We start from the raw sequence: 19942 nt of genomic DNA, 5'->3' as shown, positions 1-19942 counted from the left end.
CAAATATCTCCACTTCGGTGTCATCTGTCCAAAGGACAACTGTTCAAAAAGACTTGCTGTTTGTTCAAATGCAACTTTGCAAACCTAGGTTGTGCTGCCATGTTCTTTTGAGGAAAGAAGCTTTCTGTTGGTGAACCTTGACATATGTAATACATAATATTTGAAGATGATCAGTCATTATTATTTACCTCAGTTTAAACCACTAAAATGGTGTGACCTTTAATAAGGACCATATTTTTTATTATATCATGATATATAAAACTGAGAGGGGGTGGATGTTCTTTTTACCATGACTGTATACTTTTTGAAGAAGTCGATAGATGTTTTCCTAAAGAACACATCTGTAAAACCATATATAAATGCCATCAGCTCCAGTCTGTATTCTCTAGATCTCTCAGGAGATTATTGCAAAATCATTCTGGCAAACCAAATTATTATAACTGGTGATTATGTATCAAATTCTAATGAGGTGTACATGGAAATGGATTTTTTTTTATTTAAGGTAAGGAAATCAGGAAGAAACTAGCAGTGATGTGGCAATAAATGACAATGCAGTTAAAAGCCATATAGTGAAGTAGACTAGAACTTGGAAAATCTACCAGTGATCAATTGTGAGCTTCAAGTGATGCATGAGAAGTAAATAACTTTATATGTGGACAAGACTTTAGAATTAACATCCGTGGAGTTCTATATCTTAGCTGAGCATGTGACCAAATCAAATCAAAGTCTTTACTGCAGCATCCTGGGTTCAAGTCAGCACTGGATCATTTTGTGAGTGTGACTTTTCCAACACCTTCCTGTCTACTGCTCTAACAAATAAATGGCATTATTTTTATACCTGGACAGTATCTTTGATTTATAGTCTATGAGGAAACACTAACTAAACACAATAATGCTATTATTACTGGTGGAAGAGGCCACCTAACTGGCAATATCAACGGAATTGATATCAACTAATGATGGCAATTTCAAAGGCTGGTAGCATGTGAAACAGGTGTGAGAGATCTAACAGTGCCAACCCCAGTATTCCCATGTTTCCTGTTCCTCTCATAGCTTCTGAACTCCATGGTTCTGAATGCTTTCAGAAAAGCTGTTTTTAGCTCCCTCCATTTTGACAGAACTGCCTCCAAATAAGCTCTCACACTTGAAGGTTCATTTTGCCTCAGCGTGCAGTAATGGAAAAAGAGAAAATAGTCCCATTAAGTAGATAATTAGCTTCATGTTAGGAAAACCTGCAGTACACATGCTATTTATCATGGTTTAGTGAGACATGGGAGGGGCAACAATGTGTTTTTAAACGGATCTGCAAAAGCATTTGAGACTCGGGAGATGAGGCAAATCAGTCGAAGAACACACAGCACTGACACAATAAAGGTCCAGACTCTCTCAGGCCAGCACAACACTAGTTCATAACTCACATACTGTAACTCTACAGATGTGTGGATTTTGCTTGTTGGTGGTGCCATGCCAAGGGGAGAATATACTTCCAATAGCATAAATATGCTTATTACAGTCCATGAGAGATCTTCTTATAGCCTAAAAGCCTTTTGACAAATGGTGACCCAAAGGAAAGAGTCATGGAAAGTCAAAATCAGAAAGTGACTTTTTCTCAGGTGAGAAAGTAAAATGCTGCACATTCTGCAGGTACAGTATCAGTTTTTCAGCAGACCTGATAATAACCTTGGTCTAACTAGAAAATCGTACTGGGAAGCTAGAGACAAGACAAAGAGAAAGGTGGAAAACCCAAAGAAGAAAAAGTTGTATGTGAGCCTGGACAGTTACCAAGGATGAAAGGACTTTTACCGATTGGCTATGCAGAAAGATCAAGCTGGAAAGGATGTGCAGCAGGTCAGAGCGATAAAGGACAGAGATGGAAATGTGCTAACGAGTGACTCAAGTTTATTGAGAAGATGGAAGGAGCACTTTCAGGACCTGAAGAAAATGAAAGAGAACGATGAGGATGGATTGAGCAAAGTTAGTGAAAGCGTAGAGAATTAGTAAGAAGAAAATGATAGCAGCTATGAAGAGGATCTGTGGAAGTAGAGAACCCAGAATTAAATAGGTTTAATGACAAGCATACAAGTCCAAGATGTGAATCAATGTGCCACAGTCCAAATCAAGCCCTACACCTGAGTTAACATCAATGGCAATCTTACTCTGATTAATCAACACAGAGAAGAGGGAAAGAGAGCAAAAGAGCACAACCCTTTAAATGTTTAACTGAAGTGTGATTAAGACTATAACAAGTGATTTCTATGGTAAATTAAGAGTTGATAGAGAGAAAAACAGGCTAAAGTGAAACTGATAAGGCAGATAAGACGATGGATAGACCACACTCCACACACACACACACACAGCTTATCATGGAGTCAGATTGAATTAGATGAGAATAGATATGAGTCACAGAGGAAAATGACAGACAGAGGTTAATGCTACCATGTTGTGCACACTGATTCACACAGGCAAATAAACAACACACAAATACACACAGTCTAATGAGGTAGAGGTTATTGTTTGCGGTGCATGAGCAAAGAGGAGAAAGTTTACAACTGTAAACATGATTATCTCTAATGCAATGCACTCCACTCTGTAATCATATCTGTGTGTGTGTGTGTGTGTGTGTGCTTCTCCCAAGGACTTTTAGTTTTTCTTTAATTTGATGGAAAATTACAAAACTGAAACCATGTCACACACAAAGAGACGACAAGAAAATCATTATCTGCACCATTGTTTGCTTCATATATATGTGTGTTTGTGCGAGCGTTTGTGTCATTTTGCATGCTTCCCCCAGTGTCTGCCAGAGCCTGACTGTGTACACTTGCTACTCTGTTAGTATGAGTATGGATGTTTGTGTGAAGTGGGATGAGAGGAGGAGGAGGGCGTAATTGCCATTGATCTGAGCAATTACAGCACAAACGGAGCTCGGGAGAGAGGCTTGCTGCCGTAGGAATGCATAGAAACATTTCTGCTGTCAGCTTAGATGGGAGTTTTTTCGTGTCTCAGTGTACTGCTGGGAGCACAGAGAGAAACCATTCAACTCCACACACTAACATTTCTAAGGTTTATGTGCTAGGACACAATAAAAATGATCTGGTCTTTACTGGGTTTAAAAACATTTAATCACAGATAACAACCACAGATGTACAGCAACACATAACATACAGCGTGTCATTATTTATCTAAGCCAAAAATGCAAAAGGAGTGTGCTAAAAACTAAATACACCCCATGACTCAACGGATGGTAGAACCACCTTTAGCTGCAGTAACTAGAGGCAATGGTTTTATAAATGACTTTATGAGTCTCTCACTTGTTTCTCTAGTCTTACTGCATGGAAAAGCATGCAATCACACCTAAACATCTGTATTAAATAAAAACGGATTTAAAACAAAGAAAAATTATTATTTTAATTTAAATATACTTTATATTTAATACACAGCCAGACAGAGAAACACATATTTTCTCACATATTAACACTGCTGTTTGTTAAATCAGATGTCAAATTTAAATGCACAACAACAAATACATGCACAACTGCTACATATTAGAGGGTGGCTGTAGCTCAGGTGGCAGAGCAGGTCAGCCACTAATCAGAAGGTCGGTGGTTCGATCCCAGGCTGCCTCCTGGCTGTATGCTAAATATCCTTGGCCAAGATACTAACCCCATGTTTGCCTACTGGAGGTGGTCAGAGGGCCCGGTGGCACCAGTGTCCGACAGCCTCGCCTCTGTCAGTGCGCCCCAGGGGAGCTGTGGCTACAATGTATGAATGACTGAATTCAATGACTGTATGAATGACTGAATGTAGTGTAAAGCGCTTTGGGGTCCTTAGGGACTGAGTGAAGCGCTATACAAATGCAGGCCATTTACTATACTGGTTATAGATGACACATTTCCTTTGTACGGGTTACAGTTTACTGAGCAACTCTGTCTAACTCCTGTTTTGTTTCCATACATCTGAGTAACAAATGTCACTTGACCATGTTTTTCTGATTGTGACAAAACATGGCACAGATGACGAGAGCATCACCAGGACTTCCTCCATGTAAGAAAAATGTCATCATCTTTTGCTAAAGCTGGAGGAAAAGAAGAGAGCTGGCTTAAGTCCAGATTTTAGACTTGTTTTTGCCACCTCATCAGACACATGCTGGGGATCAAGGCAAAAAAACGATCAAGAGCTTGCTGGAGCAGGAGGGAGCAGTCGCAGAGGTTCTGTCCCTATATGGATTAAGATGGAGGTCTTGGAGGGAGCCAAGAACAAAACAATACACAAAATTCACGGTTTGGTTCAGTTCGATACTTTGGTGTCATGGTTTGATATTTTTTCGATACAAAAAATGTTCATGCTTTTTTAATTTGTCATTTATTAAAATTATAAATATATATTTTAACTCAAAAGTACAGTTTTTAAATTTAATGTTGCTGAAACAACAAAGTAATAAAAAAAAAAAATCTATCTGATCGAGAAATCCCTCATCTTTGGAAAAGAGAGTTTATTACAGAGAAATGTCTCTTTCCAAAATAAAAGCTATACTATACGCTTCTTCTGGGCTATATTCTCAGCAGCATATTAAACATATCAGGTCCCCATAAGGAGAATCCTGTGCTAACGGCTGTCTAAATGACTCGGGTAAAGTTTGTAGCATGCATGCTTGTTGTTTTTGTCTGCTTCCACTTGTCTTTGCACTAGGATGATGTCGAAGTACATGTGCAGTCATATTCGTTGTGTTCCCACTAGTGCTGTCAGCGTTAATCTGAAATGACGTTAACGCCACAACACGGCAAATTTCCATTAACGAGCTACTGCGGATCGCCCCGTGCGTGGGGCTGGATGGCCAACACGTTAACGAGCTTACTGTGCTAACGCACTAGTTCCCACCCATGTAATTGAGCATTGCGTGGCACATCCAACATACTGTTTTACTTTTGTCCATGACGCGCTTACCTTCAGGGTCATACGTCACATGAAGACCAAAATAGTTCCAAAGGCCAGATCTGAATGAGGGTGGGGGAGGTTCAATTTGCCATGTTGCAACGAGCTTAGCTTCTGTCTTGCTGGCTTGTGCTGCGCTCAGTGGATCTGCAGTGAAGCCTAGGCGGAGTAGTCAAACGCAGATCCACTGAGCTCTCAACACAGACAGCATTAAAATTTTTGTATTGTTCTATACATATGCGTACCGAACCGAAAGCACTGTATCGAACGGTTCAATATCGATACGAGTATCGTTGCACCCCTACTAGTTACCTGCGATTTTGGAGGTCGTCTGGGATAGCATCGATAGTACAACTTCGCATAACACATCTCATCTCATCAATTAGACATTAATTAGACAATTAGACATATGCTATGTAGTAGCAGGGTGGTATATAAATGCATATTATGCTGCACATATGCATGTCATGACTGTATTTTTTGTCTTGATTTTAGTTTTACCCTTTTGAATGTCAGTAAACCTGTAGACAACGCTCATCGGTCTTCAGAGTGGTGATATAAGAAAGGTGTTAACGCCCCTGCATCAGACATGCACCCATAACGGCACATTGACAGTTTTTGAAACCTTTACTTTAAATTACTGCAATGTATGCTGCTTAGTCAGCTAGCGACTTGTTGGAAATGATGTCATTTCTGGTTTAGATTCAAATACTTTCCAGTGGAAAAAAAAAAAAAATTGAAATACAGAAACAACACTCACTCATCTGGGCCCATCTACCCAAGGCCAAGAACCAACAACTAAGAACTAAGCTTCAACAAAGGAGAGCACGGTAACCTCAACTGACACAAAGAGAGGCAATGGGAAATTAACTTTCAAGCTACTTACAGTTCGTTAATGTAGAAATTCAGACAGATCCTCTCAAATGGTAGAAGAAACATATCTTTCCAACTCTGAGCCACCTAGCAAAATATACATCTTTAGGTTTAGTCCACCTCCCAATCTAAAAGTAGGGGAGCTGGTAACCTGTCACACATTGTGCCTGAAGAGGAGAATGTTGATAGACTGGCTTTTGCTTATTAAAAATTCCAAGTGCTTTTTTTTTTTTTTTTTTTACGTAGAAAGGGATTATAAGAAACTGTAATGAATTGTTATGAAATCAATTTACAACTAAGGGTTCTTCAACTTTACTGTCAGTATAAAATGTTCAACAAGGATTTGAGCTATCCTGCCAAAAACAAAGGAAATCAGATGCTTGAGATAAAGAATCGTTGATGTTCACAAAGCAGGAGATGGATATACAAAGCTATCACAGTGTTTCAAGTGTCAAGAACTGGAGTGAGAAGTACCATCAAGAAATTCAAAGACAGTACAGAATACGAAAAATTTCAAATACTCTGAAAAGAACTAGTGAGAGATGTGTCTAGCAAAGCAAGAAAAGTTCCACTTCTGCAGAAGAGACACCTTTAAACCAGACTGAAGTATGGTAAGGACAACCTGGAGTAAGATTACGCATGAAGTGCGCGAGAAAGCCGGGAGAGGCAAACAACCCAAAGAAAACTGTCTCCACAGTGAAACACGGTGGTACGAGTAATAAAACATATGTTGATCTTGGTGAAAAACTACGTCCAGATGAAAGTGAAGGTTATTGAAGCCCTGACTCAAAAATCTGTGGAGTGAACTGAAGACCAAAGCTCAGGTCAGAAGACTATTTAACCAGGAAGATGTTAAAAGACTAGCTAAAGCAGAATGGACTGGAATTGCTCAGGAGACGTGTCAGACTTGTTCAATATTAGCATCAGTGTGGCTAATATTTGAATTTGAAGCCTGGCAGTTCTTGGTTTTGTTTGTTTCTATGTGCAAAGTAAAATGAAAATAGGATGTTTGGAAAAGCTGTGTAAAAAAGTCTGTTGCTCTTTTTACCAGCACTTTGGAAATACTTAAAAATGTTCACAGGCTGGCTAATAATTCTATCCTCGTCGTTACGTTGGCTACATTTACATCTCCCACAGACAGCATCACTTTTAGCTAGATCGAGCAGAGAAGTTAAATAGACGGTCACCTGAAGGAGACACAGAGACTCCAGCTGCATTCAGAAGCAAAAGCAGTAAACATTTTACTGGGAATTTTACTGTCACGTGTTCAAGTGCCATTGTTGCTTATCTATAGCAACAATGGCGCTCATCTATAGCTTTACAAGTGAACAAAAGTAAAAATAGAATGGTATTTCCCCCAAAATTGTGAACTGCAGTGAGCAACAAGAATTCCGATTTTTATCCCAGCGGAACTCATTACAGCACATACTCACATACAGTGCATCGCCAGTGCTCACTGACAAAATAGCTCATCTCAACTTAATGAATCCACTGCTTCTGGCAATATTAAACAACAAGAGCTAATCTTCTTAAATTCAAGATGCTGTTTCGTTTTGAATCTAATCTTGTATAAAGTTTAACAAATCTAATTAAGCTCCTTGCAAAGATGTGCCACTGGGTTTGAGAAGAATAATGTGCAGTTGCTCCACATGAGAGAAAACGTTCCTCTAGATGGATATGTGCATGCACATGTTGCCACATCAGCTGCATGCACAGAGATGCACGTGCACGTGTCGTCTCAGCGAGTGTGTGTCTCTGTGCCGCGTTTCTGCAGCGCGTGACGACTTCACTCAACCCCTCGCAATTGAACTGATGATTGCATCTGTGAAAGAGGAGGGAAAAAGCACAGAGAGAAAAGAAAAACAAAGAAGAAGCAGGAGACAGCGAGCGCTCCGGGGGGACGACAGAGAACTACACAGATGATAAAGGCGCGACAGAGAGACAGAAGTGGGGAAGTGAAGCATAAGGAGTGCATTGTGAATGCCCCTATTAGCGCAAAAAAGCAGGAATAATCCCTATTAAGGTAATTAGAGTTTTAGGAGACAAAGTGTAATTAAACAGAAACAGGCTAGAAAATATGTAGTGCCTATATATAGAAGGTCCGTATGAATCCAATATGACCGAGGAGGGTCTTTGCATATCCAAAATGCAGGACGGAGTGCATTTACATGTGTGCATTAGACGAGGGCTGTGTGTTTACAATGAGATCAAGAGAATGCTTGGCAGGACGTTAGCCTTGTAAAGCCACAGGATTCCACATGAAAAACACTCACACACTCCACGCCACAGGGAAAACACACAAATGTTTGGATGTCCTGCTCCATCTCTCCACCCACCCACACACGCACACACAGACACACGCACACACACACACACACACACACACACACACACACACACACACACACTGACAAGCCCACAGAGAAAATAAACATAAGGCATGAGAGAGTTTGGTGCACACTGAGGAAGAGACTCACACACAAATATATACGGATGCTGGCAGCATTCGCTCTGAAGGAGAGCAGAGAGGATTTCTACCTGGAAGAGGTTTGTGTTCTTTGCGTGCTTGTGTGTGTCGAAAGGTAAAAGGAAGGATGTAGGCGGTGTGGGTTTTTTTCTCAGGTATTAAAAGGGCAAAGCATAGTGGAAGACAAAGAGAGCCAATAACAACAATTGAGATATAATTGAAAATAACAGTCCTAAAACTAGCAGTTATTTTCATTATGATGGAACCCCATTAGGTTCAGCTCAGAAAAAAGATATGTGCAGCAATTTCATAAACCAGTGCTCTAAAAAAAACAAAAACTGCACTCTATGTGTCAGCTGAGTTGAGCTCTGCTCAGTCATTGCAAAAACAGGATAGCAACCACATTGCAAACTGAAAATAAATCCTTAGTTGCTTTGTATTTACATTGCATGTATTTATTGCATTTAATGACCAACTGCAAGTAGTTGAGGTGACCACATGACCAAGAGGTCGAGAGTGCAACAACCTCAACTTTTGATCGTAAGGTGACCGCCTGGGTCATCTGGTGGGAGGTAACCTGTCTCCAAAGAAATGCTCAATCACCCTCACACAGACTGCCTGAGAGAGACTGACAGCAAATAAATCCCATCTGTAGTGTAAACGCAAACAGGCAGCCAAGCTGTTGATATCAATGTGAGTCAATCTGGGATGATGAACACAACTCATCTGCAACATGTTTTTTTGCAATAAGGGACATGATACAACTGTTTTCCAACAGGTTGCATTCTAGTTAACTTGTTTAACTGTTTAAAATCGAAAATGTTTTGCCTATTCTCTCAGTGTATGCAGTTAATGACAATGACTGTTCAATGTGAATGTCTATATATGTAGTATATGTTGTCATATTATCACGAACTGTCTGACCCCATCTTACTGCTGTTTTATGGTCTTCATGACTAACCAAAATGAAGATGCCATTGCTCTAATTTCCTCTGATCTGGTTCCCGTTTTCACAATAATAGTTTCAAAGGCAACAAGTTACAATAATTTTGGTCGTATCAACTGCTGCTTTTCCTGTAGCGACTGTGACATTGTGCTGCAGTACTGTATGTACTGTATGTATATGTTGTACAACAAATCAATATAATGACAACGAAGCTGAACTTGATGTGATAAAGCTACTAATGCCAGATACATGTTGCGCAGCTGATATAAATGGCAGATTTCTGGCTATCTGCTTGCTGTGTTACATAAAATGAGGTCTGTTAGGCATCTAAGTTAGTATGATGGACCATGTTAGCTAACATTTCCATCCAGACATGATTTTTCTAGTTACGACATTCACAAGTAAGATATGCCTAGTCAGCTGGATGACCAGCTAAATGACAGGTGAGACCCTACTGTCGGGCCAATTATTGGATGAAAAAAAACACAAATGACAGGAAAGATTTTACAAACTTATCAACTGTGTGTAAATGTCCTAAAATGTTGTAGCATAACTACCTTTAACCCCTGGTCAGCAGAACCAAGAAAGAATCTGATGGGGTGAACCTGCAGCCAAGTGGATAGGGCATAGCATATATTGCCAGAGGAGTGGATCTCTAGGACAATGTTGCATGACATTCGCCTACTCACTCTTCCACATTTCTTGCCTCTCTCTCAACTGTCCCTGAACACAAAAAGGCAGTAATGCCCAAAACCTGAGTTCCTTAGTCTCTAGCCCATCACAGTTGATGCACACTAGGCTTGGGTACTATAGAAGTACGCACCACTTAACATCCGCTTGCTCTAATAAAAGCTTTTCAGAAACCTCCCACACTGACACTTGCATATGAGACACATTTAAATTACTCTCACCTGGTTCGGTGCAGTTCTTCTCAGGCTCAGAGTACAGCTTGGAGTGGTTGTCTTCCTGTAGAAGGTGACGACTTTCCCATCTTGCCTCCTCCACAACCATGGAGCTGGAAACATGATATCCTAAGTGAAAGAAAAAAAGACCGAAAGGAGACAAACAGATATTGGAATGTTAAGGAAGGTTTCATGAAAAACAGACTCACTACAAACCTATCAGGCCAATCATTAGTGGCACTTCCAACCCAAGGGACAAAGTTAAGTGAAATAAGTGAATGCATGATTATGCATTCTGCAAAAGTGGTTTTATATAACAAAACATTTTCAGACATACTTTCTCTATATTTTGTCTGCTTTTAAAAAAATATATATATTAAAAAATAACCAGCCCATACACAAACAGAATAATGGCTGTAATGCACAAGCTCTTAGTTCCACAGTCAATTGACATTTCTGAATAACTTCCCTCTCCCCACAGAACAAAAGGCAGATGAGACATGCATCTTGTGTAACCATGTTCCTGCGGGAGCATTAAGCGTGGCGGCACACTGAGTGCCGCAAGGCCAATCATTCCAGCTCTGTCATCTGGGTTACAGTAACCTCAAGCACTCCACCTCTGACCCATCTCCCCTCCCACCATGCAACAGAAACAACTTAGGTGCACAGCACACTGGGTTTCTATAAATAGCACTGTGTTCAACTATATTTATCAAAATGCAAAAAAACCAAATGTTTTGCAGCCGTGTTGCAGGAAAGGATGAAGCAGAGAAAGGCAATGATATGGAATAGCAGGCTTTACAGCTGAAGTAAAATGGCAGTTCTTTGGTGGATCTGGGCCCTTAAGAATATGTTTAGCTAACCAAAAATGTAGTTCTCTATTCAGCAAAGCCAGCGTCACCTGAATTCCTACAAAATCAAAAGCAATACGTAGATTTTGTGAAATTATGTAAAACTGACATAACAACAGAACGCAATGATTTTTCTAATCTCTTGAACCCAAATTTTACATAGAAAACATATCAAACTTGTAAGCTGAGACGTTCATATTTCATGAAAAATATTAACTCATTTCGAATTTGAGTGCAGAAACATTTGAAAAAAAGTTGGGACAGGGAAACAAAAGGCTGGAAAAGCAAGAGGCACTAAAATGAAACATTTTAACTTACTAGGTTCACTGGTAACAGATCAATAACATGAAGGTATTTTGTGTTTTAATGTTTCATATAATATCTACCTTGGAGGTAAATATTATGTAAACATAAATCACCATGAATCCACCAGAGAAGTAGAGATAAGACAATCTCCAGGGTTCATATACCTTTTTCAAGGTCAAATTCAAGCTTTTTAAGCACTTTCAAGGTCCATTTTCAAGCTTTTCCAGCATATTACCAAAAAAAAAAATGCATATTTCGCATCACATCTATCTAAAATCTATTTATTTAATCTATCTGTGATATTATTATGTACAATTATAATGTATTGTTCATCTCCCTTAGATAAACAGGCAGCCTTAAAGTATGAAATATTCATATACAAAAACACATTTAAAGCTTTCACTTGAGGGAAGTAACTTGCATTACTGCTACTGCTACGAAGTTTACAGGATGAACGAAAATGCTCTGTTCCACCTGGGTTCTGGTTGTGAATTGCCATGAGTCTCCAGTCAAAGTCAAACTCGCATGTCCCGCTCTGCAGTGATTCCTGGTGACCGTGTGGGGACGTTATTGTGCACCTGAGGTTATGCTTGGCACTCCATATGATGAAGCAATTGACATGTGGTCTCTGGGGCTGGTAGCTGTGGAGCTTTCTACAGGGGTGCCTCTCTATCCTGGGGAAGACGATTATGATGTTTTGAAATTCATAATTGAAACTCAGGGTCAGCTACCAGATCATCCTCAGGATTCTGGCTTGTACACTGATGACTATTTCATCGAAGACAACTACAACAACATTTAAGACCAAAGAACAATTTCAATACGAGACAGATTATCAATCCAAGGAAACTCGATTTATAAAACTTAAGCGTCTCAATGATCTCGTAAAACTAATGAAGGTTAGGCGAGGACCTGAAAATGCCAACCATTATTTATCAGGCTCACCAAACAGATGTTGGCCTTGGATGCAAATCAGCGCATAACACCCTCAGAGGTTCTGAAGCATCCCTTTTTCGTCCCTTGCCTCTCTAAGAGTTCCCCCTGCACTGACATGAATATCACAGGGGGACAAAACCTTGTGCTTTCTTAGCAATCGTCTGATTGTTGGGGTGGCCAAAACTCTAGGGAAGCTAGCAATTCTTGTGAAAAAAGCCCCCCCAAAAATAACAAAAACAACCAATGAATATGGTCTTAAACTTGGGCACAATTGGCTTAAAGTTCATTAACTAATCTCTCAATATTCAAAGCGGAGCAGTGGAAAACTTAGCATCACATCAGTCCTTCAATCAGACCTACAACAAATGTTAAAGATGAATTTGAAATTAATTGGAAATAAATTGGATATTAATTAAATAAACCTGCTTAAAGCATCAACTAATTGTTGTTTGTAATTCTTTATAAATATAGTGCTACCCTTCAGCCTCCTAGTAGACATACATATGTTATAAATGTGAAAATCCTCTGGTTTTCAGAAAGTTGACCTCTGACCTTGAACTCAAGGTCACTAAGATTTAAACTTAACAGAGATTTTCAGGAGATGCAACCATGGTATTGATTTGAAAATTCAATCTTGCCTTGTTCTTGAGTTATTGCTTTCACAAACTCGGGTGTCCATAGCACCCCAGCTCAAAAGATTAAAACGTGTTTTCTTTTAGTTTTTTCATGAAAATTGTAACACACAAATAACAAAAATGGCAACACTATTGTCATTTATGATAACGCTATTTTCATGGTATGTCTGTGAAGGTTCTCAGTCATCCAGGTCATCGTAGTCAAAGGAGCTTGCAAAGAAAAGCGTCTGGACTTCTTTAAGTTGCTTGAAGACGTTTCACCTCTCATCCGAGAAGCTTCTTCAGTTCTAAGGTCAAATGGTGGAGAGTCCCAGATTTAAACACAGTGGGAGTGACCCCCCACAGAGGGACAAAAGGACCCCCTGATGATCCTCTAATCGCCTGAGCCAAGGTGGGAAACTGGGCGTGGGTCCCAATCAGCCAGAGTTTCGGGTGTGTTCATTGTGAAACCTGGCCCCACCTTATCATGCGAATTCCTGAGGTCAGATGGCCCAGGATGTGAGTGGGCGTTAAGGCGTCTGGGAAGGGATCTCAAAACTGGATTATAGATGGCAGAGAGTTGGTGTCGTAAACCCCCGCCTCTGTTCAAAGATGGTCGCTCACAGTGGACATAGATGGCTTCTTTCACTCCTCTTTCAAACCATCTGTCCTCTCTGTCCAAAATGTGAACACTGGCATCCTCGAAAGAGTGTCCTTTATCCTTAAGATGCAGATGGACTGCTGAGTCTTGTCCTGTGGAGGTGGCTCTTCTGTGTTGTGCCATGCGCTTGTGAAGTGGCTGTTTGGTCTCTCCAATGTAGAGGTCTGAGCATTCCTCGCTGCACTGTACAGCATACACCACATTGTTAAGTTTGTGTTTTGGTGTTTTGTCTTTCGGGTGAACCAGTTTGTGTCTGAGCGTGTTGCTGGGTCTGAAATACACTGGGATGTCATGCTTGGAGAAAACTCTCCTGAGTTTCTCTGATACGCCGGCTACATAGGGGATGACAATGTTGTTGCGTCTGTCCTCCCTCGCTGGTGTCTGATCTTCTTTTCTGTGCCTCTTTGCTGACTTTAAGAACGCCCATTTAGGATAGCCGCACGTTTTGAGTGCTTCCTTTACATGTGTGTGTTCCTTCTTTTTCCCTTCAGGCTTAGAGGGGACATGTTCTGCCCGGTGGTGTAGGGTCCTGATTACTCCAAGTTTGTGTTCCAAAGGGTGATGGGAGTCAAAGAGGAGGTACTGGTCCGTGTGTGTGGGCTTCCGGTAAACTTCGATGTTGAGTTTGCCGTTCTCTTCAATGTGCACAGCGCAGTCCAGGAAAGGCAAACAGTTGTCCTTTGTGTCTTCCCTGGTGAACTTGATGTTTTTATCCACAGCGTTAATGTGCGCAGTGAAGGATTCCACTTCTTGTGTCTTGATTTTGACCCAGGTGTCGTCCACATATCTGTACCAGTGGCTGGGTACTCTTCCTTTGAAAGAGCCAAGAGCCTTCCTTTCCACTTCCTCCATGTAAAGGTTGGCTACAATAGGTGACACGGGGGAGCCCATGGCACAGCCATGTTTTTGTCTGTAAAAGCCTTCGTTGTACTTAAATATGTAGTGGTGAGGCAGAGGTCTAACAGTGTGCAGATCTGATCGGGTGTGAAGTTGGTCCTGTCCTCCAAGGAGCTGTCTTCTTGTAGTTGTTTTCTGACAGTCTCCACGGCCTCCGTGGTGGGTATGCAGGTGAAGAGAGAGACTACGTCAAAGGACACCATGGTTTCATCTGGATCCAGGGTAAGTTTCAGGACCTTGTCGGTGAAGTCGGTGGAGTTCTTGATGTGGTGTGGGGTGTTCCCCACGAGAGGTGCAAGGATGGTAGCAAGGTGTTTAGCAATGTTGTAAGTGGCTGAGTTTATGCTACTGACTATGGGTCTGAGTGGGACAGCTTCCTTGTGGATCTTAGGAAGTCCATAGATGCAGGGTATGGCATCCCCTGGGTAAAGGCGGTGATATGTAAGGCGGTCAATGATTTTGTCCTTTTCAAAGTCTTGAAGGCAAGCTATAACTTTCTTTTTGTAGCTGCTTGTGGGGTCTCGCTTTAGGGCTTCGTAGGTATTGTTGTCACTGAGGAGAGTAGTGATCTGTGTATGGTAATCTGTAGTGTTTAGGACCACGGTACATCTTCCCTTATCAGCTGGTAAAACAGTGATGTTGTGGTCTTTGCTCAGGGAAGCGACGGCCTTCTTTTCTTGTATTGTGAGGTTGGATGGAGGGACTTTGGCACTGGAGAGCGTGGCTGAGACTTTCATCCTGATTTGCTCTGCTTCTGTCTGTGATAATTTATTAATCCGTATGGCAGATTCTGTGGCTGTGATGAGGTCCACTATGGGCAACTGTTGCGGAGAAATGGCAAAATTGAGTCCTTTGGCTAATACTCTCTTTTCAGGTTCAGTGAGAATCCTGTCTGAAAAGTTCTTCACCCATTTCTCCTGACTGGCATCAGGTGTGTTTTCTTCTCTGGGTTGTGTAGGTTCAGGATGAGGAGTGTGTGTTTTTGAAAGCAAGGTGTGAAATTTCCTGCGTTGTCTTTCTTTTCCTTTAGAGTGTTGGGCCCGCTGAGCCTTGTCCACAAACTTGTAAACCTCTTCTAAGAGGTGTGGTGTATGCTGTACAGTGCAGCGAGGAATGCTCAGACCTCTACATTGGAGAGACCAAACAGCCACTTCACAAGCGCATGGCACAACACAGAAGAGCCACCTCCACAGGACAAGACTCAGCAGTCCATCTGCATCTTAAGGATAAAGGACACTCTTTCGAGGATGCCAATGTTCACATTTTGGACAGAGATGACAGATGGTTTGAAAGAGGAGTGAAAGAAGCCATCTATGTCCACTGTGAGCGACCATCTTTGAACAGAGGCGGGGGTTTACGACACCAACTCTCTGCCATCTATAATCCAGTTTTGAGATCCCTTCCCAGACGCCTTAACGCCCACTCACATCCTGGGCCATCTGACCTCAGGAAATCGCATGATAAGGTGGGGCCAGGTTTCACAATGAACTCACCCGAAACTCTGGCTGATTGGGACCCACGCCCAGTTTCCCACCTTGGCTCAGGCGATTAGAGGATCATCAGGGGGTCCTTTTGTCCCTCTGTGGGGGGTCACTCCCACTAGGTTTATATTTGGGACTCTCCACCATTTGACCTTAGAACTGAAGAAGCTTCTCGGATGAGAGGTGAAACGTCTTCAAGCAACTTAAAGAAGTCCAGACGCTTTTCTTTGCAAGCTCCTTTGACTATTTTCATGGTATTTAATGAGGGGAAAAAACAAAAATATAAAAACTAAATTGATAACTAGCAGTGAGACAGTCTGCGTCAACACACAGGGGAACACAGACTTCAGAAGATTTTGAATGCATTTGTCTGATTCAGCCACATATTTGTTTCAAATAACTTTCAGATTTTTCACCAAGGATTTTGTCCCTCTGGAAGCACTAGATTGGATTGCATTTAAATGTTCTATCTTTTATCAGTTTGATCAGTTTTCATGATCTCTGGAATAAATAATGTACTAACACTATGCTAAATTAATTCAGGTATATAAGTATTTGGTTAATTAGCAACCAAGGCTTATTGTCTATTTAGTACAATTATTGCAAGTACTTGGAAAAGAGAGCTTTTCATCTAGTGTATATCTGGCATTTTGAACAGATCTATTTTCATTTTATTTACTATTTATTATGTATATAATCCTAAATGATGTTGGCTGATTAGCTAACTCTGATATGCACACAAAGCATACAGGAAGTGTGCTTAAATTGAAATCAGACCTAGTTTTATTTTTGAGATCATTGTCCTTCTGCTGGTGTAACAACACATGTATACATGGAGTCCAACAGCTAGTGTTCTCCAGTATCATTGCGCTAGTTCAACAATCAAATCTGCATGAGATTAATATCCTTTTTAATCCATGTTCAAACTGAAATATCATCATGAAACATTATACCTTTGGACCACTTTTCTAATTGTAATTGTCATAATATAAAGATTTTATGTGTGTTCCTTATATCCTCCTAGATGAGAAGACCGATCTTGATGAAACTTTGCATAAAGAAAATTAAATATCTAAATCACATATAAAAATATTTTATAGAAATTCCAAAATCATATTTATACATTTGACAGGTCAGCTGACTACAGAATGGCATGTCAGATCAGAATGTTGTGTCATAATATAAGCATGCACATATTTGCATGTTCCTTATCCCCGTGAACACCGTGCCCTACTGTCGGCAGTCAACTTGATGATAAGGACAGTGAGGAAAAGTGGAACAGTTTTGAGGTGCAGTTAGGAGGTCAGGGGTCAGTTCGGGGTAAGTTTACGTAATGTGTGTGGTTAAGCACCAACACCAACATTTGTGTTGGTGTATGTGTGTTAGGAACATAGATAGGACGGCAAAGGGGTCATGAGGTACCAGGATTCAATGCTACTCCAAAAGTCAGAAATGTGATGTCCAGCTCACATTTACAAGCAACTGCTTCCTGAAGTTCCACACAGAAAGGTTATTAATGACACACACTCACTCACACACACACACACACACACACACACACACACACACACACACACACACACACACACACACGCAGATATAAAAACACTGCTTGTATAAATATGAATATGGGTATAGTCTTTGCAAATTGTGGATCTTAATGTTCTATACACACCCTCCCCTACTCTTCTGTGTACCACACAGCCATATAATTCATCATAACCATCCATCCATGACCACGCATTAAACATGCCTGAAAAGACACCAAGACAGGGTACTGTTGACAGGTATGGTTCAGTTTGAATTACTGCAAGGGATGCAGATACTGTACTGAGCAGCTACTGCTCCCTGTGTCTGCAAACCTGTCACTCAAAAATTTAAGCATCCAAGGAGTTATATTATTTAAAAAAATAAAAAATCACCTGCTTCATTATGAAGGTAGAAACAACAGTCTGTAATATATTTATGTTTCAATGCCAATGCTTGCTGCTTTGTGTCACAATATCAATTTGAATACAATTTAATGATAAAGTAAATGTTACAAGGAAAGTAACGGAAATAAAAAGGGATGAAAAGGAAAAGGCTAGAGTGACAGCATGGTACTTATTGTGTGTCTGCCTTGTGTCCTGCTCTGTGGTGCTACATTACCACTTTCTCCCGGTGACCACCTGTATTGGGGATGAAGCGTTTGGCTTTTTTAGCTCATATGCGCATTTACAGAATATGAAAGGATAGGCTGTGTGGCATGTGGTAGCAGACGAGAGAATGAATGTTGGATATAGTGAGATTGGTGCAGACTTAAGAGGATATTCCACAGGGAAACTGCAACCAAACCTCAGAGGAAATGCTGCCATTGTACAGTGAAGCAGAAGACATGATAATACATCCCAGGAGAGTGCTTGTAGCTTGCCTGCTGAGTGCATACCTGTACAGTCTTTCCCTATACTGTTCGTCTGCTTTCTCCTTTTCATTATTTCATTTCAGTTAGAGAGAGTTTAGTAATAGAGATGTAACTTGGACTGTGGTGCTTGCTTTTTTCAATGAAACACATTGTACAATGTTACACCAAAGAATTTCCAAATACTAAAGAAGTCCAGCTCTGTGAGTGCTCGAAAAATATTCGAGAGTGAGCTGTAGCAGAATTTTCTTTTATCTTTTGCCTTCTTTTAACACATTTGTAATATTTAATATGTTCATAATTCAATGAGAAATAAAATTAATAGATCAGGTTTACAAAAACATCACCAACTTAAAATAAAGTGGCTATTATTTATTTAAAAGCTGTTTTCTTGATAGCCAGGTTGCTGCTGCCGAATATGAGACAAGATACGTGTTGCTGACAGGAAATACATTTCCTATTGAAACACATTACTTAAAGATTTGTGGTCACTATCACTAAAATGTTTCACAATTCAAGTACCAGAACAAAAACAAATTTCATGAGTATTTTACATTTTGCTATGAGATTGGGCTAGACAATAACATGTGTATGTGTAAGCAATGTATTTCTTAACATCCACATTTGTCACTACCTAATAGCTTGAATCTTTGCATTCCTAAGTCTGGCTGACCAGTGAAACTGGATGCCACTATGAAATAGTTTCAGGTAAATGGACTGAGGACTGTTTCTTATATAGCGCTTTTCTACCCAGAACACTCAGTGCTTCAAACAACATGCCACCTTCACCCATTCACACAACACATTCTTCTATGCTTTCAAGTGCTTTCTAACATTCACACACATTCATACTTCGATGGATGCATCGGAGATGAACTAGTATCTTGCCCAAAGATATTTGGCATGTGGACTCTGAGAGCCAAGGATCGAACCATCAACCTTCTGCTCAGTAGACGACCTGCTCTATCTTCTGAGCTACCTGCTCTACGAGGTTACTATGGCGACATGATGGAACTAAGTAGACGCACGGTGGTGTCGGGTAGGTTCATGACATAATACCGAGTAAGTGCTGCATACGCACAGACAGACATACAACTATGACTAACCAAAGTACAAGCACATGCCATCAGACGCGCTCCGCTGTCACTCACACAGGTAACCATAGTCAGCAGTCGTCGTGGGGTGTTCACTGCAGGGCTTCCAGATGAGGGGAAAGGAACGTGAGCTATGTCAATCGAGATCATATGAACTAAAAATGCACATTTCATTTTAAATAGGAAAAAGTTCTCATCTTCAGTTCTTTTTTTTTAGTAAAGCTGGACGAAGTGAACAAAAAAAAATGATGGATAAAAACTACAGCTGACATGAAAGCTGTCATGTTTAACTGATGTACACACCTCAAGCACAGGAATAAAGTACAAGTACAGTATACTTCATCAAATTTCAGCAAGACATCTTACCATTTTCAAATCAAAGATTTAGAAAAAGAACAAAGAAAAACACACAGTTAATATATTTCCGACTAATATACATCCATTTATGTCCAATAATAAAACTGAAAAATTCATTGCCGTATATGGTCCTCTCCCACTGGGGTATTACGTATATAAATATATCATCTTTAAGATTACAGCTTACATTTAAGGTTCCAACTGGTAAATAGCTCTTATTAAACTATACC

General features: G+C 40.4%; 1 protein-coding gene across 1 annotated transcript in view; it reads right to left on the bottom strand.

Moving 5' to 3' along the window:
* Positions 1-19942, bottom strand: part of LOC146695970 (sodium/potassium/calcium exchanger 3-like) — a 131019-nt gene that overhangs the window by 71241 nt on the left and 39836 nt on the right. The window contains exon 2 of the mRNA XM_085478474.1: positions 10127-10246. Within this exon, the coding sequence (XP_085334600.1) occupies positions 10127-10246 (120 nt within the window). The remainder of the gene's footprint in view (positions 1-10126; positions 10247-19942) is intronic.

This window comes from Copadichromis virginalis, linkage group LG13 (assembly GCF_057382275.1).
Source record: "Copadichromis virginalis isolate Kocher_CV1m ecotype Utaka linkage group LG13, C_Virginalis_male_GT1.1, whole genome shotgun sequence".
Taxonomy (NCBI): domain Eukaryota; kingdom Metazoa; phylum Chordata; class Actinopteri; order Cichliformes; family Cichlidae; genus Copadichromis; species Copadichromis virginalis.
This window is presented reverse-complemented; position numbering and strand designations above follow the sequence as displayed.